At 43.0% G+C, this 22,201-nt stretch overlaps 1 protein-coding gene across 3 annotated transcripts in view; it reads right to left on the bottom strand.

Annotated features, from left to right (window-relative positions):
* The window catches only part of HPSE (heparanase), a 47,848-nt gene extending 25,860 nt beyond the window's left edge, over positions 1 to 21,988 (bottom strand). For all 3 annotated transcript variants that reach the window (XR_013813887.1, XM_079779245.1, XM_079779246.1), the window contains exons 1-4: positions 21,664 to 21,988; positions 10,442 to 10,587; positions 7,607 to 7,732; positions 407 to 580 (exon numbers count right to left, since the gene is read on the bottom strand). Coding sequence is in view for 2 of the 3 variants with exons in the window: in XM_079779245.1 (XP_079635371.1) it covers positions 407 to 580; positions 7,607 to 7,732; positions 10,442 to 10,587; positions 21,664 to 21,893 (676 nt within the window). In the remaining variant the exon portion in view is untranslated. The remainder of the gene's footprint in view (positions 1 to 406; positions 581 to 7,606; positions 7,733 to 10,441; positions 10,588 to 21,663) is intronic.
* Positions 21,989 to 22,201: the final 213 nt, after the last annotated feature.

Raw genomic sequence — 22,201 nt, 5'->3', positions numbered from 1 at the left:
AGCTTGAGCATTTCATGAGGGTTGGAATGGCGTTGCTGAGATTAACTGACAAGTCAAGAAACAGGTAAAGGAGTGGAAGGGAAAAAGCAAACTGCCTGCTTTACAGTTTTGCTGAGTCCAGCCTGCCAAGCCTAATAAGCTTAAAGTGACCCTGAACATCTCAAGGAAACTAGGGAACTGTGGAAGTTGCTGGTTTCAAGGAGTTGTCCTCAGCTCAAATGTATCATAAACTGGAATTAGCAACAGGTTTACACATAAGAGTTTTCTGCCTTAAGCAATCCAAAAGTTGCACTGTTGAGCACTGCACAAATGTGCCGAACCAGAAGTACATTTGCCAACATCCTAAGTATAAACAAATAATGCCAAAGGGGAATCTTGTTAATGAAATGTTCCCAGGGGTACCTACCATTGCCTAGTTCCCAAGAAATGTTATAACGCTTGGAAGAGCAGTAGTCCAGGAGCAGCTGAGCATTAGAACTGTTCCACTGCAAGTCTGCGGTTCGCAGTAAGGCGTTTAGACCAAAGATCAAGTCCAGCCCTGAGCAATTTGCAAAAGTGTACAGTATATCCACTGAGCTTCCTAGAAGAGAAACATAATTTAATAGTTAGATTGGCACCACAGTGATGAAGGACTCCAGATTTGTTCTTCATAGTTCACTACCAGGTGTACCGGTTAATAATGGCGGATTTTATAATCAAAGAAAACACGATAATTTCAAGAGAAACATCAAACATGCTTTATTCAAAGTAATGTCCATAGCTAGCTACACATTTCCCCATCTTTCAGGTAATTTGTGGATACTGTCCCAATAGAACTTTTCTTGTTTTGAGGTAAACCACTCAGAGACCCAATTTTCCACTTCTTTGTACGTTTTGAAGTGCTGCTCAGAAAGTGCATGTGCCATAGATCGGAACAAGTGGTAATCTGAAGGAGCAAGGTCTGGTGAATTCGGCGGGTGGATTAATACTTCCCAGGCAAGATGTTTTAACGTGTCTTTAACTAGCTTTGAAGTGTGTGATGGTGCGTTATCATGAAGCAAAATTACTTTGCCGTGTCACCATCAAAGCATGGTTCAAATTGATTATTTGTTGTCGGTAGCGATCAGTATTAGCGGTTTCACCTGGTTTTAGAAACTCATAATACACCACATCTTCCTGATCCCACCAAATGCAGAGCATTGTCTTCTTTCCAAAGTGATTTGGCCTTGCAGTCGATGTTGATTGTTGACCTGGATCAACCCATGATTTTATGCGTTTGGGATTCCCAAAATAAATCCATTTTTCATCGCCAGTCATAATTCGATGCAAAAAAGACTTTCTTTTGTGCAGTTGAAGAAACATTTTACTGATGACTTTTCTGCTTTCCATTTGTCTTTCGTTCAGTTGATGTGGCACCATTTTCCTTCCTTTAAAATCTTTCCCATTGTTTGTAAACTATCAGAAATTGTTTGCTGAGCAATGTTTAATCTTTCTGCAAGTTGTTTTTGAGTTTGACACGAATCTTCATCCAATAATGCTTGTAATTGTTGGTCTTCAAACTTTTTCGGTTGACCTGGACGTTCTTTGTCTTTCACATCGAAATCATCACTTTTAAAGCATTTAAACCAGCGTTCACAAGTGTCTTGAGATGGAGCATGTTCACCATAAGCTTCCCGAAGTATACGATAACTTTCAGCAGCACTTTTCTTCAAAATAAAGTAATGAATTAAAACTTCCCACAAATGCTCTTTTTTTGGCATGAAATTCAACATTTTTAAGCGTAAAAGTATCTATGATGTTAACACCTTCATAAAATTTGACATATGAAGTTTTGAAGCTTGCTGTCAATACAACAAAATAGCATACATATAAAATTGTATATATATCAACATATGTGTAATTCCATCTATTGAAAAAAATCCACATTATTAACCGGTACACCTGGTATTTCTGCTGTTAAATCTAAGGAATTCCTGCCCTAAGGAGTGACTATCCTATATAATAAAGATGTAATATGCAAATGGTGATTACACCGTGAAGCGTAACTACCGACCGTGTAAACAACCGGATCATGGATCAGTAGGAGGGTGGGGCATCGAGATACAAACAGGTGGTGGAGAGCTACAGGAGGGGGCAGGGCAGCAAGCTATGAGGGGGGGCGGGAGGCGGAGGGAGCTACAGGAGGGCAGGACAGTGGGTGGAGAGATACAGGAGGGTGGAAGCAAGCTACTGGCGAGCTACTGACGCACGGATTTGTGCGCAGGGCTACTAGTAATGAATAAGAGACAACAAAATTGGACTGGCAAATTAAAAAAAATTAATGTAACTTCATTTGCTTCAGCTGTTTAATCAAGTCTCATGGAAGGTACTAGAAGCTTTGGTCTGGCACTCAGGTTTTGTTCAAATGACCTCAGGTGAATTGGAAAAACCATATTGTAGCAGCTCAGTGCTCAACATGCACACGCCAGACCTTCACCAGTCAACATAAGCCCTAGGCTTAATAATCTAAATATTTTTACTTATAAACTCAGTCACAAAATATTTTGGTAATTTTAATTATATTAAAAACATTTTTTGAAAAATTCATTTATATGATTTATTAATTTAAAACAAAGAGGATTTTGTATTATAAAACTGGCCCAGGGCTATCGGGCTTTATTTTCCAAACTGTGTGCCAAAGCACCCTGGAAAGCCACCATGAATTCACTGGAGTGGTTGTTAAGAACCATATGATTTCACTCATAAGTGGGATATAAACCTGAAAGCAACAAATGAACAAACAAGAAAGACAAAGAGCCCAGCTGATGGAGTTAGTGGTTGTGTGCTGACCTATGAACCAGGAGATCATGGTTCGATTCCCAGTCAGGGCACTTGCCCAGGTTGAGTAAAGGGGATTAAATATATGGTAACAGAAGACGCTTTGACTTTGGTGGTAGGCACACAATGCAATGTGCAGAGCATGTATCATAGAAATGTACACTTGAAACCTACATAATCTTATAAATCAATGTCAACCCATTAAATATAATAAATAAATAAAATAAAAATACAGGGTATCTGGTTAAATTTGAACTTCAAAGCAATAATGAATACTTTTTAGTGGATATTCTATGCAATACTTGAGAAATACAGTAAACAACTATTATTTATCTGAAATTCATAGTTAACCATGCAACCCTACTCACAGGGGTATTGCAGGATCTTTTAAATTTGCAAGGGAAACACTTCAACGTCTGTTGGACATGATGAGAATTATTACTATTCGGTTGTTTGAACCTAATAACCTATTAACAAACTCTTAGGTATTTCTTTTAGGCTAAATACGCTGTGAAAAAAATCAGAGTCACTAAAGTGCCATAAAAGTTTGAGAACTTTTGAACTCAGATTTTTAAATTATTAGCTAGTCTATAATCACTTTTTGAGAGTGGCAACAGTGTAATTTTTAGTGTTATCTTTAATTTAAAAATTTCTTTAAATTAATTTTTTACAGAGATGAAGGGAGGAGAGTTAGAAACATCAATGAGAGTGAAACATTGATCAGTTGCCTCCTGCATACTCCCTACTGGGGATGTGCCCACAACCAAGGCACATGCCCTTGACCGGAATCGAACCTGGGACCCCTCAGTCTGCAGGCTGATGCTCTATCCACTGAGCCAAACTGGTGAGGGCTAGTGTTATCTTTAAATGAGCCCTCTGTTATCTCCATTATGCTAAATAAGTTATTGAGATTTTCATATATATTTAGGCATTTGTTAAATAGAAATTCACTCTTGAACTCTCCTAGTTTAAAAACTAAATCTTGTGGGCAGGTGGGAAGAGATTAATCAAAGAACTTGTATGCGTATATGCATAACCCATGGACACTGCGGTGTGCAAAGCTCTCTGGGTCCAGCTGCCCAGCATTCCACTGGGTCTTAAAGCCGCAGTTTAGGACAGCATGGGCCTTTGAGATTACTGAGTCCTCCCCAAACCTCCACCCTCATTTTTCTTTGAGGAAATGGACACCCAAAGAAACCAAGTGCTTTGTCCAATATCACACAGCTCTTTGGTGGCAGTGCCATTACTAGAGTCTGTTATAAAATTCCTGGAACTGCCTACTCACAGCTATATTTTAGCCTTATACATTGCAGAAAGTGTCCTGATCAGGAATCTAAGTCCTGAGTTCCAGGTCCCACTCTCCCGCTTACAGACTGAGTAACTGGGGGTGGAACCCTGCATGAGCCTCAGCTACGGATCTGCAATCCTAGAACTGGTACCGTCATCCGCCTATCTCACAAAACCAAGGTTGAAACGACACATGTGAAAACGCTTTGTAAGGCACGCATATCTCTTACAGCTATAAAGCACTGATATTGCCTAGCCCCTTTACAAAGATTATGGCATTTTCAAAAAACCTGAAATGTTTGAATTTTAGCAGATTCATTCAACTCACTTTACTCTTCCATTTCTTCATTTTTCCAAATGCACTTGGAATGTATGTAAGCTTGAAATTCTATTATATGCCTCCCATAACATAACAGTAACATCTCCTAGCATAAGGGCTGCATATTACTGAGTTTAAATCCACTCTTAAAAAAAAAAAATGCCTCTCCCTCCTCAAAATAAGAACAATAAGAAAACTCACAGCTGCCCAGCTGGAATGGCTCAGTTGGTTGAGCATCATCACCTAAAGGTTGCCACTGGATTCCAGGTCAGAGCACAACCTGGGGTACAGGTTCAATCCCTGGTTGGCATGGATGGAAGGCAGCCGATCAATGTTTCTCTCTCACATTGATGCTCCTCTTCCCCATCCCCTTTCCCAACGCTCTCCCTTTCTATCTCTAAGCATGCCCTTGGGTGAGGATTTTTAAAAAAAGAAAACTCACAGCTAATTATCCAACTCTTAGTCATTATCCAATCTCTCATCCCTTCCTGTATGAGAGGATGGAGAGATCCCTGGGACAAAAGCAATGTAAATGACATTTAAAATTGGCACTGTCTCTTTCCCTGGCATCATACCATAACACACTTATATATTTACATAAGAGTGTCCAGCATCCGGTGTGGGGTGGGTGTTGAGGGTGGAGGAGTGTAATAATGAGGAAGAGAGGTGGAGAAGAAGAGCTAAGAATTAGCTCATTGAATGTGATTATTTTAATAAGACAGTCTTCCTTTCTGCAGTCACACCCAGAATTATACCTGTAACACATTGCTTCCTTTCCTGTCCTAGCAGGTTTCCAGTGTGAGTTTATATTCTCATGACTAATGTTTTTGTCATCTTCTACTTAAGTGAAACACACCATCCAATGGGCTCTGGAATGAGAAAACGTACCTATATCTTCTAGGACACCTGTTTTAAGGGTTCGGGCCACTGGCAAAGCAAGGTGTCCTTGCCACAACAGATTCTTGCTCTCTCTTCCATCGTGCGATGCCACCCCAAGTTACTCAGGCATTACCAACCTCAGCCATTGATGCAGAACAATGTGTGGAAACTCCCACTGGCTTCTGAGATACGTATCACTGTAATGAGTTGGTGCCCAGAATAAACACAGGGATTCCTATTTATATGTTTGCAAGACATACAAATTAAAATAGAGAACTTCAAACCAGAAGTCAAATGTTCCCAAATACAAATAAACAATCTGTATTGGTCACAGATTTTTGCATTGCCAAGAGGGTGGCTGGAGTTTTACTGACCCAGTTACTATGTAGTTAGCAAAGGAACTTTCCCCTGGAATAGGAACTATGAAGGTCCCAGCCCCACAGGCAGGAAAAGATGTTGAAAACCTACCATTTTGGTTCCAGAAAGATCATGTGAGAGCAAACCTTTTTTTTAAAGGAAAATTTAAGATAAACTGGTATACTGTTTAACATGATTTAAAAAAAAAAAGTGGGAATCTGTAGATTATGTAATGCTGTGGAGTCTTCTCTAAGCAGGCCTTTGTCATAAAAGTTTATTGCAAATGAGGCCTTGCTGCTGTAGGTCTCTCTGTACTTCTGTCATTCCTTTAATGGGATCTGAGGTGGCCCTGCCTTATGCCAAATCCCGTGCAACCAACATCAGAGTAGTCCTGCCCCATTTTAAAATGCAAAAAGTATTTTAGAGAACTACACTATCTATTAGCTTATAACATATTTTCTGATTTCTTATGTGTTGTGTGTTTTTCTGTATCTTATAAATTTAAAAATTTAAAAACCCATGTGATACACTGAAACCCAGAGAGTGCACAATATAAATCTTATGAAGATAATTTACTTTCAATCATGTACTTTTAGAAATGCTGACTAACCCAAATTAACTTCAAGATAATTTATTTTTCAAAAGTCCAAAGAAGGCAGTTGTGGACTCTCTGAGCAAACTATTTCCTCAACTGAGATCTGGGGCAACATCATCCCTTAGGAGGATATGAAAACATCACCTTTCAGATAAAAATATGTATCACAATTATATAAGGCTTGCTTGTTTAATTGCTTCAAAGCCCTGCGTGACAACATCCTCCCATTTTGAAGATTGAAAAATGGTTTCAGTGAACGGAAATAAATTCCTGATTAGTTGAGCTACTCGTGTGTTTGCAAACCACAGAGGAAAGAACAAGAGAACGCTGCTTCAAGGCCACGGCTGTCTGGTATGACTCAGGGTTCCCCTGCCAGGCACTAGACTAAATGTTACCGTGTAGTTGGAAGCTGTGAGGATTAGGCAATCGTGGCATATTGTGTGCAAAGCGGTAAAGGGTAGTATACTGCCTAACTCACCAACTCACAATAGGTGTTCCTTCTGGGAGGGGAGAGAGAATGGACAACAAGGTTTTCACATTCCACTCTTGATACTTTTCCATTTTACTTTTACACGACAAATGCATCCATGTCTTCCTTGATTTCCTAGTTCTTCCGAGAAGTTAAGGTTATTATCAGCTTATGAATGAATAGTTTCTACATTTTACTCTGTGGCTAGTAGGCAAAGTCAGGTGAAGACAAGAAACAAACACCATCAGTTTTGGGTTCAAGATTTCCATTAACTCTTTTTTTTATATAGACTTAATTTTTTTAAATGCTTTTAAAATTTATTTCAGAGAGGAAGGGAGAGGGAGAGAAAGATAGAAACATCAACGATGAGAGAGAATCATTGATCAGCTGCCTCCTGCACGTCCCCACCCGCCCTGGGGATTGAGCCCCCAACCTGGGCATGTGCCCTGATCAGGAATCAAACCATAACCTCCTGGTTCATAGATAGACGCTCAACCACTGAGACACACCAGCCGAACATCCCATTAACTCTTTTTTTTTTAAAATTTATATATATATATATTATTGATTTTTTATAGAGAGGAAGGGAGAGGGCTAGAGAGTTAGAAACATCGATGAGAGAGAAACATCGATCAGCTGCCTCCTGCACACCCCCTACTGGGGATGTGCCCGCAACCAAGGTACATGCCCTTGACCGGAATCGAACCTGGGACCTTTCAGTCCGCAGGCTGATGCTCTATCCACTGAGCCAAACAGGTTTTGGCAATCCCATTAACTCTTGATAACATTTGAGTATTATGCAGCTTTACACAACTGCTATAGGGCTTATTAGATTGAAGGCCAAGTTCAAGCTATCCAAATATTTAAGGGCTGTGACACCTGCAGGGTGCCATTCATTTCTTACTTGAGTAGGTGCTGTTCTTGAACCTTTTGAAATACTGTTCTCTGAGTAGCAACTGCTCCTGGGATGGCCATTCCAGCTGTAACCTCTTCTCCACGTCAGAAGGGATGAATCCAGACTTGCAAATATCTGCAGATGGGAGGTAATTTAGAGAATCTATTTTCATGATAAGGTTGAAATCCCATACATTTATTTAGTTAGGTACTTAAGTGGCTAAAGTAGGCTAAGTTTCTGGCTATTAGGTATGCGATCAGAGAAAATATATTCTGTTACAACAAGTCAAATTTGCTGGCTAACCACCACACACATACACAAAAAGGGCAGGTTTCTTAAGAAACATTACCCGTACACTGGACACAGGAACACTGGACCTAACTTTAATTTACAACTCAGAAAGCTCCTCAGAAATGTGAAATTACCAGAGAACCCCTCTGAAGAAAACATAGTTCAGTTTTCTTAAGGTTCACCTTCAAAATACAGAGAAATATGTTTTACTATATCTGATTAATGGTAATTTCCTCTTGCCATAATGGTAGGACAGGAAATGTTGATGTTTGTCCTTCAAATTTGGTATCGTCAAAGCTTCTGAGGCCATAACATGTGCACTTGGAAAATCCCCCCCTACCCTGCCAGGCAGACTGTGCTTCTTTATCACAAGACAGCAGGCCTGCCAGGCACTCACTGCCAGGCCTGGCTGACCCACTGACGACTTCCTTTCTGGGAAGTCACACATTCTGGCTTTCTGGCAGCCAATGCCTTATCCATCCCTGTGCTCACAAAGGATGTTTCAGTAGCACTTGGATAATTCCATTGACCCCCACCCTAAACAGGAAGAAGAAAATTGATCAGCAAAGGGCAGTTTCTGGTCTGAACTTATGAGACCTTCTGAATGCATCCGACTGCTGGGGAAGGGCCAAGTCTGAACATAAACTATTCCAATGTGTTATTCAAAAAAAGCCTCCTGCTTTTTTTCATTTTTTCTAATTACTACTCTATCAATTTTTTAAAAATATATTTATATTGTTGTTAGTATTACAGATATTTCCCATTTTCCCCCCTTTCCTCCCCTCCTCTAGCCCCTTATTCTATCAATTTTGACCCAACATGGTTAACTGTTCTAAATACTTCCTAACTGAAGAAAATAAACAAAAGGAAAATATGTAATATATGAAAAGTGAAATATTATTCACTAATATATATACTATACATACATTATCATTCAATAATGTATGTTTTTTTAATATATTTTATTGATTTTTTACAGAGAGGAAGGGAGAGGGATAGAAAGCCAGAAACATCGATGAGAGAGAAACATCGACCAGCTGCCTCCTGCACACCCCCTACCGGGGATGTGCCCGCAACCAAGGTACATGCCCTTGACCGGAATCGAACCTGGGACCTTTCAGTCCGCAGGCCGACGCTCTATCCACTGAGCCAAACCGGTTTTGGCAATAATAATGTATGTTTTTAAAATAATTGTTAAAGTAATGACCCATTTGATGTCTTTATAGCACTTATGAAAGACACGGGGCAAATCCTCGTGGCTTCCTAGGGCAGGTTTCTCAGGTGAAGCCCACACACTTCCCACATCAGAACTACCAGAGGAACTTGCCAAACTTGGAACTAAGGTAGGAGCCCTGATATCCAGATATTAAAACTCACTCCAGGTGAATAGTCAACAAAGTTGGAGAACCACTGCCCACTAAGTCTTAAAATCTATTCTTAGAAGCAGAGTATATCTCACATCCTCTTCCTATATCTTTCATCCACATTCTATAGGGTATCCCCCAAAAATGTATACACACTTTAACAGCTGATAACTCAATTTTCACTCTTTTTCAGGTTTAACTGACTTGAAATAATGGGTGAAACCAGGCTAAGCTTTTAACAAAGAAAATTTATCCTAAAGTGCTACTAGACTTTTTTTTTTTTATGGGGACACATAAAAGATAAAGTTTACAGTACAAAACTGGCAACAGTCAATGAATTGAGGGCACACAAATATTGAACAAAATGATTATTATTTTTGGTTAATCCTCACCAGGAAATATTTTTTCCATTGTTTTTCAGAGAGAGTGGAAGGGAAGGAGGGACAGAGAGAGAAAAAACAAAAAACAAAATATCAATGTGAGAGAGACATCAACTGGTTGCCTCCTGCACATGCCCCAGGCAGGGAACGGGGAGCGACCCCTCAACCCAGGCATGTACCCTTGATTGGGAATCAAACCCACTACCCTTTGGTCCTCAGGCCAATGCTCTAACCACTGAGAAACACCGGCCATGGCCGAACAAAATGATTCTTTATGTTTGCGATTCCAATGCTTCACATTATCAGCAGCACCTGGACTAGAATGGCCACCAGTTTGAAAGCAGGCATTGACAGAAAAATTATTCATTTCTATAGATTCTTTTAAATTTTGAAAATGTACTATATGTTCATAAACATGTTAATAGACACTGACTTTATAATCATTCAAAGTGAGTATACATTTTTTTTGGACACCCTATATTCCCAGAATAAAATGGTCTCAACCCATTGCTGTATCTTCAGCTGGAAATACCCTCGTCAGTTTGAGGCATTTCTACCTACACGCTCCCTCCAAGCAGCTCTGCCCTGTCTCTGTTCTATTTCCACACAGTTAACTCTCAGTTATGCCCAGCACACCTTTGTTTGGCGAGGTCTCACATTCATGAAAACATCAGGAAGAGGAAACCTGCCCACTGCTTCCTTCTTTTGTGTAGGTGCCTCTGCAGGTCAGCTGGGAGCCCTGGATCTGACTGAATGCCCCTGACTAGCAACTTAATGAAAATATATGGTTAATCTTTAAAAAGTCTCACCGTGGTTGAATTGGGATTGCCAGTAACTTCTCTCTTCAAAGCTTGGCTCCTTCTTGGGATCAAAAACGAGAAAGTCTGTCTTGGTGCCACCAAATCTCAGGTATGCAGGAGACAAACCTCTGGCCAAAGTACGAAGCTTTGGAGAACTGTTAGGAAGACAAGCAAGAAATTAATACTTTTCCCCCAGAATAATCTGATCTAACATGTTTACTCCCTCTGTCTTGGTGGACTATTTCTTCATGTCTAGCTGGACAGGCTGTGGAGGGAGCAGTCATGTTGCTATACTGGGGAGTCATCTCATTCCGAATCTTCCTAATGGCAAGGTTGCTCTTCTAGGCACCTGGAGGCAGTGTGGAGCTCTAACTCTGGCAAAGCAGGATAGTGTTCAATCCGCTGAAAAAACTCAAAATCTTTTATGATTGTTGGAGGAAATAGGCAAGAGGCTGGAAAGTACAGGAAAGATGACTTTGTGTTTCTTTAAAAAATAGATTGTCTTCAAAAATTTATGTTCCCACAGAAGTTCATAAATGACATAGAATTCCTCCTCCTCTCCCTAACCACCCCTTCCCTAAGAAAACCATCCTTTTAAATTTAAATCAACTAACTGTTCCTGGTCACACTGCTTTCTGGAATGCTCTTCAAACACATAAAATCAATGCTGTGTCATTCTTGGATTGGCCTGATTTTAGTTTACATCTGGATTTATTTCAAATTAAAAAATCATCCCAGGAAAACTATCTAATTGTCAATATTTCTAACATCCTAGGAATTAAAACCTAACCTAAAATTTAAATTTTTAAGATGTGCACCTGCTTAATTATACATTAAGTTATGTAAAATTTTTGAAAGATTTATTTACTTGTGCTCAGGGAAGCAAAATTAAGAGGTGGAAATTGACTAAAGGATAAGTCTCCTGCATTAAAGAACTTCAGTGATTCCTCCTCACCATTTTTTTGTTTGTAACTTGAGAACTTTTTACTGTACTATATAGGCACTTTTTCCTGTCTGAGCCTCTTCCTCCATAAAAAACACTTTCATGATGCTATTTATTTACTTAAAGACAAATATGCTAATATTATAGAGTAAAACATTTTCTTTGACCTAAAAGTTAATTTTCTCTGCATCTTAATAGAACTTAAAATATTTTCATGGGTCCTAGCACGAGAAAATGCAGTACAAAGTGAAGCTTCAGAAATGTCATTAAACTGGATTCACTCTGACAAACACCCGACAACACCAGAACTCTGGGAAGGACGGCATGGGCCACAGGATCCTCAAAACCACTAGAAAATATGCAGAAATGCTCACTTGGACTAGGTAAGGATTCAGATACAGCCAGTTCCACTTACTGTGGGGAGGAGGACCAGAGCATTATTGGGTAATGGGCACAGAATTTCAGTATGGGAAGATGAAAGTTCTAAGATGGGTGGTGGTGATGACTGCACAACAAAGTGAAAGTACTGAATGTCAGTGGACACTTTAAAACGGCAAATTTTATGTTTGGTATGTTTTACCACATTAAGACAAACCAACTGTAGACATCGTGTGATTTCAACAATGAAAATAATAGATATAGAAGGAGATAAGAGTGATTGTTATTATATGATAAGATGGATGATAGACTCTTTTCTATTGCTTTTCTGTACTTTACCAGTTTTCCATAATAAGCACATGATAGTTTAATTTATACGGGATTTTTGTGTTTGTGTATGTTAACGTTTTATTAAGAATAGATAAAGAAACCAAGATTTACTTAAAGGAGCTATCGCTATCCATTAATTTATTCAATAAATACTCATTGCAGGCCCACTCAGTGCCAAGCATCATGCTAGTTATTGGGGGCACAATGGCAAACAAGACAGAAATAGCTGCTGTTCTCATGTAATGTATAGTCTAGTGATATAGATGAACAAGTCAACAAGTAATTCCAAAGCAGTGCTATGAGAATATACAAAGGGATCCTAACCCAGACTTTGCCTGGGGGGTAAAGAGTGGTTAGAGGTTTTCCAGGGGAAATGACTTCATTGCTAGACATTCAAAAATAATAAATCTTATCCAGATCACAGGTAGTGAAGCAGGATTGAAGGAAGTGTTTCAGGTGTAGGGGGAAGTCTGTGCAAAAACCTGAGGCAGAAGAACATATGGCACCACGGAAGAGCTGACAGGTGTGGCCAGAGTCTAGAATTGGGGCAAGGAGTTGCTGAGAGAGGATAACCAGCGAGGCAAGTAGCACCGTAACACGGAAGGCCTGTAAGCCGCCATGTCTAAAAGTTCCAACTTTATATGGGAGCAATGGGGAGCCATGGAAGGCTTTAAAGCCATGAAGTGACCTCACCAGACTTTTATTTTAGGAAAGAATCTCAGGCTATAGTATAAATAACTGAATAGAAGGACCAAGACTGTAGCCATAGCAATGTAAACAGAAAGTAATAGGCTGGGGTAAGGTAACAGCAGTGGGGATGGAGAGAAATGGATAAATTCAAGATACATATGAAGGTAGAAATACCAGATGTGGTGTTATTTGAATGTTGGAGAAGAATCAAGAATTACCCCTGGAAGCATCTTGAAAGAAGGTAATATTGGCTGAGAAGAAGAACAGGTGATAGATTGGAGTTGGGAGTGAAGGGGAGGGGGACTTAGTTTTGTAGAATTTGAGATGCCAACGGAACACCTACCCTTTCAGCAGGCTAAAACGTATTTCCATCAGGCTCTTGGCCATGTGTGCCTGGAGTTCAGAAGACACACAGGTGAGGTATAGGGTGGAGAGTACTCAGTCTAAGAGTCAGTGACTAGTAACCCCAGCTCACAGGTGCGGAGACATGGCCCTAAAACTGATACAGGACCTTCCTCAGAGTCACTCCACTGCCTTTGGCCAGGCACTGATTCTAGTCCTTGACATCTTGATTGTGTTTGATGATAGAAGCAGCTCATTTTAATCTGTGTAGCTGGTATTTGTAAGCTGGGAGAGACTGGGGATTTCTGGGAAGTGGGGGGGGGGGGGGGGAGCGGGCAGGGAGACTAGCAACAGATAGAGGGTGCTGGGGCATCACTAGATGTGCCTCTGTGCATGGCTGGGGTCAGATGTATGAGTACCAGAGCCTAGTTCCCAGTGGTAGTAACTCTACCATCTTGGGTCATTCTCAGTCACATTACCCTGCCTTTACTACCTTCACCCTTAGTTGCTTCCTTGGTTTCCTATCTGTCCCAGTCCCCACCCCTGACGTAAGCCCTGTGAAAGCCCGGACCGTACCTGTGTGGCTCCTTGGAATCTTCACTGTGCCCAGAGAAGCATCTAGATAAGTACCTGGCACACAGCTGGTGTTTAGTAAGTACTGGTTAAGTGAATGAACTATTGAGTCCAGCCTGCTGAAAGGGCAAGTGGGGCCAGACAAAGACTGTTTTCTGGACAAAATAAAAACCCAATGCTCTGGCTCCTGCCAAGTAAAGGAAGTCAGATGTTTCAAAGTATCAGTATTCAGGACCTTTTTGTTTGTCTCCTTTGCAATGGAACATTTTCTTGTTTTGAGAATACAATATTGATGCCCTCTAACAAAACAAAACAAAAAAGATTGAAAACAGATGCTAAACATGTCATAAAAAGGTATTTCCATCATATATAGGAAAAAGAAAAGGGGGTGGGGTGGGGAAATCCGGCACAGCCACAGTGACATGGAAATAACAAAAGGGCACATAAAGCAGCTGCAGATATTCATTTCCGGAGCAGTTGCTAGGGGAAAGAAAAGTCTGCAGGTATTTTTATATTACCTTATGTCTGAAAATAAGCTGCTTATGTCTGACACAAAAGCAAAGGTGTGCTGGAGCCGGCTTGTATTGGCTCAGTCCAGCCGGTGAGAGCCAATTGTTAAGTTTTGAGAACCAGTTGTTAAACTGATGGCAGTTTGAGATTAGCTACTTATAACAGAAATTGGAAGAAAACTTACATTAGTCTCCCCTCCTCCCAGAAGGCCCATTGTTCAACATTTCCTAGCACACCACTGCATAAACAGTAATTCAACCCACGGAAGCAGGTAAGACCACTCAGGGGAGGACGTGAAGTGAAAAAACACCTAGGCCAGAAGTCTGAAGAACATCAACATTTAAGACAAGCTAGAGAAAGACATGGAGAAGAACTGTTAGATAGGTGGGGAAATCTCCAGAAATGGAAGTGACACAGGCCCAAAGGGATGAGATAGTGTTTCAATTGTCAACCTTGCCAAATGCTTTCAACAGACTGTATTAATTTGCTAGGGCTGCAGTAACAAAGTACCACACACTTAATGTCGGGGGTCTTGTCCAGCATCTAGAAGGGTTCAGGAATCTGGAGAAGGGGCTGCTGTAAATTATTAAAGAGTCTAGAGATGAAACATAATTTTGGGAGGCATTTTGGGGAGCCAGAGGAGCTTGGCTATAGGAACCAAGTTCTGCTTGTCTCAGGACCCTTTGCTTTTTATTAACACAAATTGTCCTAAGGCAAAGTAGATATACAGATAATAGGCAAGGTTTAGTATACAGAATCCATTGTCAGACTGGGAGAACTGCCTATGGCTATTCAGGTGTTTTGCCAGCAGGAAGCAATAACACAGTCTGGCAGCAAGCAATCATTTATGCATCCTTTTCAGGTTTGGAGAAATGCCCTCAGCCATTTCCAACAGGCAATAACATGTGATTTTCTAGCCCTTGCTGAAGGCTCAAGGTCCTCCAACCTTTTGATGAACTTCTTGCACTTGTGACCGGCTGGTATTAGCTTCCGGCACATACTGGGTGGTTTGAACAAGAGACATTTATTGTCTTACAGTTCTAGAGGTTAGAAATCTGAAATCAAAGTGTTGGCAAGGCCACCACCCTTCTGAAGGAACTGGGGAAGGATCTATTTCAACCCTCTCCTAGCTTCTGGTAGTTCCTCACAGCAACATAACTCTAATCTTCATATAGTGTTCTTTCTGTATGCATGTCTGTCTCCAAATTTCCCCTTTTTATAAGGACATCCATCATACTGGATTAAAGCCTGCTCCATTCCAGTATGCCCAGTTCTTAACTGATTTTATTTCTGCAATGGCACTATTTCCAAATAAGGTCACATACTGAGGTACTAAGGGTTAGGACTTCAACATAAATTTGCAGGGGAACACCCAAAAATTCAATCCATGACAGAGACCAATTTGAAAGTTGTTCACTGGATTTTGCAATAAAAGAAGGTGATTGATGATGTTGGAGAGATTTATTTCATGACACAGTGATGGGGATATTATGAAGGTGGAACAGGAAGGAATGGGCAGGAAAGAAGGCTGCAAAGGGAGAATGAGGACAGTTACTGCAGAGGCACGCGTGCAGTGAGGAGTCTGAGATGGGAAAGACTTGAGGATGTTCCTGTGCTGAGAGGGAGGAATCAATACAAACAGATGTTAAAGATCCAGGGAAGAGAAGAGATGACTGATAGAGCAAAGTCCTTGGGGAGGTAAGAGGGGACAGGATCCAGAAGAGAGCTAGAATTGGCCTTGCCCAACCAACTGAATTGGTTCAATTGGTTGGGCACCATCCCATGCACCAAAAGGTTACCAGTTCGATTCCTGGTCAGGGCACATGCCAGGGTTTTGGCTCGATCACCAGCAAGGGGCATGCAGGAGGCAGCTGACCAATGTTTCTCTCTCTCTCTCTCTCAAAAAAAAAAAAAAAAAGAAAAGAAAAGAAAAGAAAAGAAAGAAAGAAAAAGAAAAAAAAGGTCAAAGAAAAGCAAAAGGAAGAAAGGACAAAGCCATGGTATGTCTGTAGGTTTGATGGCAGGAAGAAAAGGAAGTTCCTGTCTAGTGACTTCATTTTCTTTGGGAAACAAAAATGTGGTCATAGGCTAAGAGTGATGAGATGAAGATGGGCTCAGAGTTTTGAAGGAGTGGAGAATGAGAGAATCAGGGAAATGAAGAATTAAGAGCAGCACTAAAGGCCCTAACTGGTTTGGCTCAGTGGATAGAGCCTCGGCCTGCGGACTCAAGGGTCCTGGGTTCGGTTCCAGTCAAGGGCATGTACCTTAGTTTTGGGCACATCCTCAGTGGGGGGTGTGCAGGAGGCAACTGATTGATGTTTCTCTCTCATCGATGTTTCTTACTCTCTATCCCTCTCTCTTCCTCTCTGTAAAAAATCAATAAAGTATATTAAAAAAAAAAAAAAAGAGAGCAGCACTAAGGGATAAGTCCGAAAGCCAAGAATTTATAGTGCAACATCAATCCAGGTGGCTAGGAGAGTCCCTTCCACCCCCGAGAGCTCCATAACTCAGCTATACAGGGTGGCCACCGAGACTGGAAGCAGAGGTAAATACATAAAGGTGGCTTATTAATATGAATTATAACTCACAACTGGATAATATCTTCCATTTCAGGATTTCATAGCCACCCTATAGATTCCAAAGAAGGAAAATACAATTAGACTAAGCTAGGTTGGGGTTTTAGCAGGAACAATGCGGCCGGGATTTGTGGATATTATCACACGAGCGGTTTATGTGGTAAATCAAGGAGTCAAAATCAGAGCGAGGAGGAGGCTGTTCAGAGGAGGTACTTAAAAAACATAGTTGTGGTGGGATCCACAGAGTGAAGGAGTTAAGAGAGTAAGGAGTTTAGTCCAAGAATGGGAGGTTTTAAGATTTCAGATGTTGAAAGGTTCTTAGGGATAAAAAGTCAAGGCATGGCCATGGCATTAGGTGGCTGAAGCGGAGAGAAGCAATGTGTGCTAGTAAGTTGACTCCCTAGGGAAAAAAGTGCTCTTTAAAAAAAAAAAAAAATTCTCACCCAAGGATATGTTTTTTATTGATGAGAGAGAGAGAGAGAGAGAGAGAGAGAGAGAGAGAGAGAGAGAGGTGAGAGAGAAACATCAATCTGTTGTCTCCTGCACTTGCCCAGACTGGGGATAGAACCTGCAAAGTGGATATGTGCCCTGACCGGGAATCGAACCCACCACCTTTTGGTTCAGGGGACAATACTCCAACAAACAGAGCTACCCATTCAGGGCAAAAGTGCCCTATTGTTTAGCGTTTGCCAATCTCCGTGATGCAAATATTCCCACCGCGGCTGATTTCAGGCTATCAGCGTTGATGTCACTGGTGGAGGTGGAAAGAGATGCGCGCATTTTATAAGCTGCTGCCAGCTGATTGCAGTGCAGCACTGAACGAAGATTATTTTGAAATGTGGGTGTGAAGAAATAGAGAGGTAGTTTATTTACGTGGACTTGAAGTCGTCTAGGATGACAGTGGGGCATGGGAAAGGAGAGGAAAGTATGAGACCAGTGTCCGTCTTCAATCGATAAAATGTGCGTTGAGAGGGGAGCAGCGCGTGGTGACAAGGAGCAGAGGATGAGACCCAGACATGGAGACGGTGAGCCTCACCCTGGAGTCATGATAGTCATCTATCTCTAGCATGCATCACGTTAATCTAAACTGAGTGCTTGGGGAATTTGGCATAGGTTATTTCACTTAATCCTAAAACGACGCAATGATCATATTTTACAGATAGGGGACCTGGCAAAGGTACCAAGCCATCAGGACTTGAACCACAGCAGTCTGGAGTTCAGACTGGTGGGTAGTTGTCTGGAAGCTGCACTGGGGGATGGGAGAAGAGTGCAGGGGAGAGAGGACAGGGGAATGGGGGGAGCGAGGGAGAAATATCAATGTGAGAGAGACACATAGTTTGGTTGCCTCCCACATGCACCCCACACCCTGGCTGACCCAGGTATGTGCCCTTGACTGGAAATGAACCTGTGACCCTTTGGTCCTCGGGCTGACCCTCTAACCACTGAGAAAAACCAGCCAGGGCAGGCTTAGGAAGTTTTTGATTGGGCTGTTGATTAGATACTTCTGGGAAAAGGGCAAATTGAAAAGATGGTTCTTTCTAATTCTAGATTGTTCTATCACTGGCATTTACATTCTGTGTACTCCGTGTTCTCTAATTGCAAATGTGAACAACAACCCAAAAAAAACACCTCTGTTTGCCATCATGGGAAGCAGAACCATGCCATCTGATTACATTTGCATAGGCCTCTTTGGAGGTTTAGACCCCGCTCCTCCTACGCTCAGGCCAGTGCTTCTTTCACTATATCAATCTTCTCAGTTTGCTTCTCGACAACCTTTTCTTTTCTTTCTTTTTTTTTTTTTTAAAGTATATCCTATCCTGTTGCCTTACAAAGTATAAACTGCTTTTCTTTCTTTTTGTGTACTCTTGTCTCTGCAATTAGCATTTGGGTTCAAATTCTGCTCCTTCCAGTAATAGCTGGCTGACCATGGGCAAGTTATTGAATCTCCCTAAGCCTCAATCTCTTCCTTTTTATAATGGGGATAATACTAGTACTGACCTCAGAGTTTTGTAGCAGAGACTAAATGAGTTAATACCTAGGAGGTGCTTAGGACAGGGCCTGGCATATGACAAGGGCTTAATTAGCATCAGCTGAGTTTATTATCTTCTCATTACTGCAACTTTCGCCTCCTGGGCTCTTGCTATCTTCACCCAAACATCCTCACTTTTTGAGGAACTGTAATAAAACAATGCCCCGCTCACCCTCCGTTCCTGTGGACAGATATTAAGCTCAGTGTTGTCTTCTGAAAAGGAAGCTAAATGTGTTGTCTTCTGAGACGGCCAGGCTACTCTGGGCACTGTGCTGACCGTCCTGGGAGCTGGGCCCTCGGACCCTGTTTCAGAAGGTAGGCCTTAGAGGAGAAGGAGAGGGAGCGCCTGCCACTTGGAGCTGCAGTCTTTTAGATCTCAGCTTGGAGTCGTGTGGGTGTGACTGCCGATGCCTCTGGGGAGTGGGCATCGAAGACAGCCTCTGCTGAGGAAGGAATCTGGAGCGGCCAGGAGCCAGCCCGGGAGAGAACCCCATTGGAACAGGAATACACTGTGTTTTGTAAGCCAAAATCAGTTTTATCTAATGCATGTTAGGCTTTTTTGGTCTTCATTATCCTCCAGCCTTTAACAAAAAGGTGGGTCAGGCCGAAACCGGTTTGGCTCAGTGGATAGAGCATCGGCCTGCGGACTCAAGGGTCCCAGGTTCGATTCCGGTCAAGGGCATGTACCTTGGTTGCGGGCACATCCCCAGTAGGGGGTGTGCAGGAGGCAGCTGATCGATGTTTCTCTCTCATCGATGTTTCTAACTCTCTATCCCTCTCCCTTCCTCTCTGTAAAAAATCAATAAAATATATTTTAAAAAAAGAAAAGAAGAAAAAAAAAAGGTGGGTCAGGGAGGAAGAAAGAGTGCTAGGGGATATAAAGAGATAGGTTTAAGAAGAGTTAAAGGTATCACCTTCACTAAATTGCAGACTGGAAGTTCTGTGTGTATAGGGGGCTGAGGGTCCCCGCCAATGGGTTAGCTTAACTGCAGGGTGATCAGGCCTAGATCCCAAAAGTCATACTATAGGTTTTTTCTTTTGGACCTGTTTTCCCAGGAAGATATCCCCAAATGCTCTTCCTTGGGGAGGGGTGGGGCAGATCCTGGCTGCAACAGCAGAAGAGAACCTGAGTTCTCACATTTCAGTAAGTGGTCATTTACTTAATCCCTCTGCTTTCAGTCAAGAACATCTCTTCTCCTATCAACCCCCACCTCCCCACCAAGCTAGGCCTGGGGTCCCCAGATATACTTTAGAGTTTCTCCAGAGTGATCTTTCTGTCTCCCCACCAGCTGCTACCTCTATCACCTTCCTATCCCTAAGGGGGAGGGGGAAAAGTGGGACTCCGCCCACCAGGAAACTCGTGCTCTCCTGCCACAGGGGGGAGATGGAGGTTAACTATGATCAAAAGATACAATGAGAACTGGTGAATGGTTACCAAATGCTTGCCATTTTCCAGGAAGAAGCAGTTAGCTTACATGGTGAACACTCTGTGTCAAACACTGTGCTAAGCACTTATTTGTCATCTCATCAAATCCTCATTACAGTCCTGCAAGAAAGTTGTATAGACGTCCCATTCCACAGGTGAAGAAACTGAGGCTCAGAGCGGCCAAGCCACCCGTTAAGAACTAAGCCACCCTGCTTCGGCAGAGCTGGGAATCAAGCCAGGGCGGGTCTGACTGCCAATCTCTAAACCGGTAGGCTACCCGCCCTTATGTGCAGAATAAATGACTGAACTTAGTAATGGCAGCCGACAGGGTGAGCACAGGAAGTTCAGCATGTAGGTGTTTGGCAGCGGCCAAAGATACCCAGCTGCCTGGGCTGGTTGAGGTGTGGTCGCCTCTGGCGGCTCTCGTGACCTAGATGAGTGGCCCAGATGACCTGGCCCAGAAGACCTGTGACTGTCCCTGCAGCTCTCCATGGCGGGATCAGCCTGCACTCGTGGGGCAGGGGCCAGAGAACCTGCATCAGGTTGGGTCTTTCTCCTGTGAGAAAAAAATCACCGCTGATAAAGCCATGCCACATTTTGAGCCTCAACTTGGAGAGATGTCTTTTTTATTAAGGCTCTGTGAGGCACTGCCATCGTCTCCCTGGTCTCGTTTATTTAATATTTAGACTTTTAGAAAGTGTAATATGGGAAATCTCTGAACCTTGTGTTTGATTTAGCTGTGGACCTAAAACTGTTCTTTAAACCGGTGTTTACAATATACATGTTTTAGAGATATAATTTTAAAGTATACATATGGAGTAAGTAAGCTTTGAGATATTTTCCATCTGACTTTTTTTTTTAACCCCTCCGGGAGCCTGAAGCCCGCCTGGCCCCCAGGGGCAGGTGTCCTACGCCGCCAGCAAATCCAGGGTCACAGCTCCAGCTGCACCTGCCCCGTCCCTCTTCCCAGCGCGTTGCTGCGCAGTTGGGAAGTTTCTTTCCTAAATTTCCTCATTTATTTATTTACTTATAACTTTCTTTTATTACTGTTTAAAGTATTACATATAATAGTACATATATCTCCCCCCCACACACACACACACTGACCTTCCCCCAGCCTCCCCTACCCCCTGTCCCATGCCTAAATTTCCCCTTCATACCTGGCCCTAAGTTGGCGCTCAGTCAACATCTGCTGAATGAATAAAGTAGGGAGGCATGAGTGGTGTGGAGGGGGTGAGAGATTAGAGATAGAGAGACAGAGATGAGGAGAGATGAGAGAGAGAGAGAGAGAGAGAGAGAGAGAGAGAGAGAGAGAATTTCCGTGTCAGGAGAGACAAGAGAGGGGAGGGGAGGAGAGCGTCTGGCAGGGCGGGCGTGGATGTCAGGAGCCAGGCGAGGGCACAGGGGCAGAGGGCCCGGCAGGCCGGCGCTTACCCGAGGAAGGTGAGGAACCGCGGGTCCGTGGCCAGGTTGGCGTCGATGGTGAAGGAAAGGAACGCGGGGCTCACCTGGTGCACCGGCGGCTCCGTGGAAAAGTCCAGCTCCACGGGGTCCCCGGCGTGCGCGGGTCCCGCCAGGGCGCCGGGGGCGAAGGCGCCGAGCGGCCCCACCACCAGCAGCAGCACCACCAGCAGCAGCAGCAGCGGCGGCGGCGGCGGCGGCATCGCGGGCTCACCTGGCCGTCCCGGCGGCGGCGGCGGCGCAGCGAGCGTGCAGACCGGCGCACTGCCTCCGCCTCGCCGCGGCGCCTCTTTCTGCTTTCCTCCGGCTCACCCCGCCCCACCCCTCCCACCGCGCCCTGCATCCCTCCCGCGGCTCCGCTTCTTCCTGCCCCGCCTCCCAGCTCACTCCCACTGCCTCGCACGCGTCCCCTCGCTGGTGGTCACGGCCACTTAGGAAGCCACCCACCCCCGTTTGAAGGGTGCGGGCCAGGCCACGCTCCCAACGCCCCGGCAGCCCGCGGAGGGAGCGC

Source organism: Cnephaeus nilssonii, assembly GCF_951640355.1.
Source record: "Cnephaeus nilssonii genome assembly, chromosome: 1".
NCBI lineage: Eukaryota > Metazoa > Chordata > Mammalia > Chiroptera > Vespertilionidae > Cnephaeus > Cnephaeus nilssonii.
Note: the sequence above shows the minus strand (reverse complement) of the source record. Positions and strands in the feature narration are given on the sequence as shown.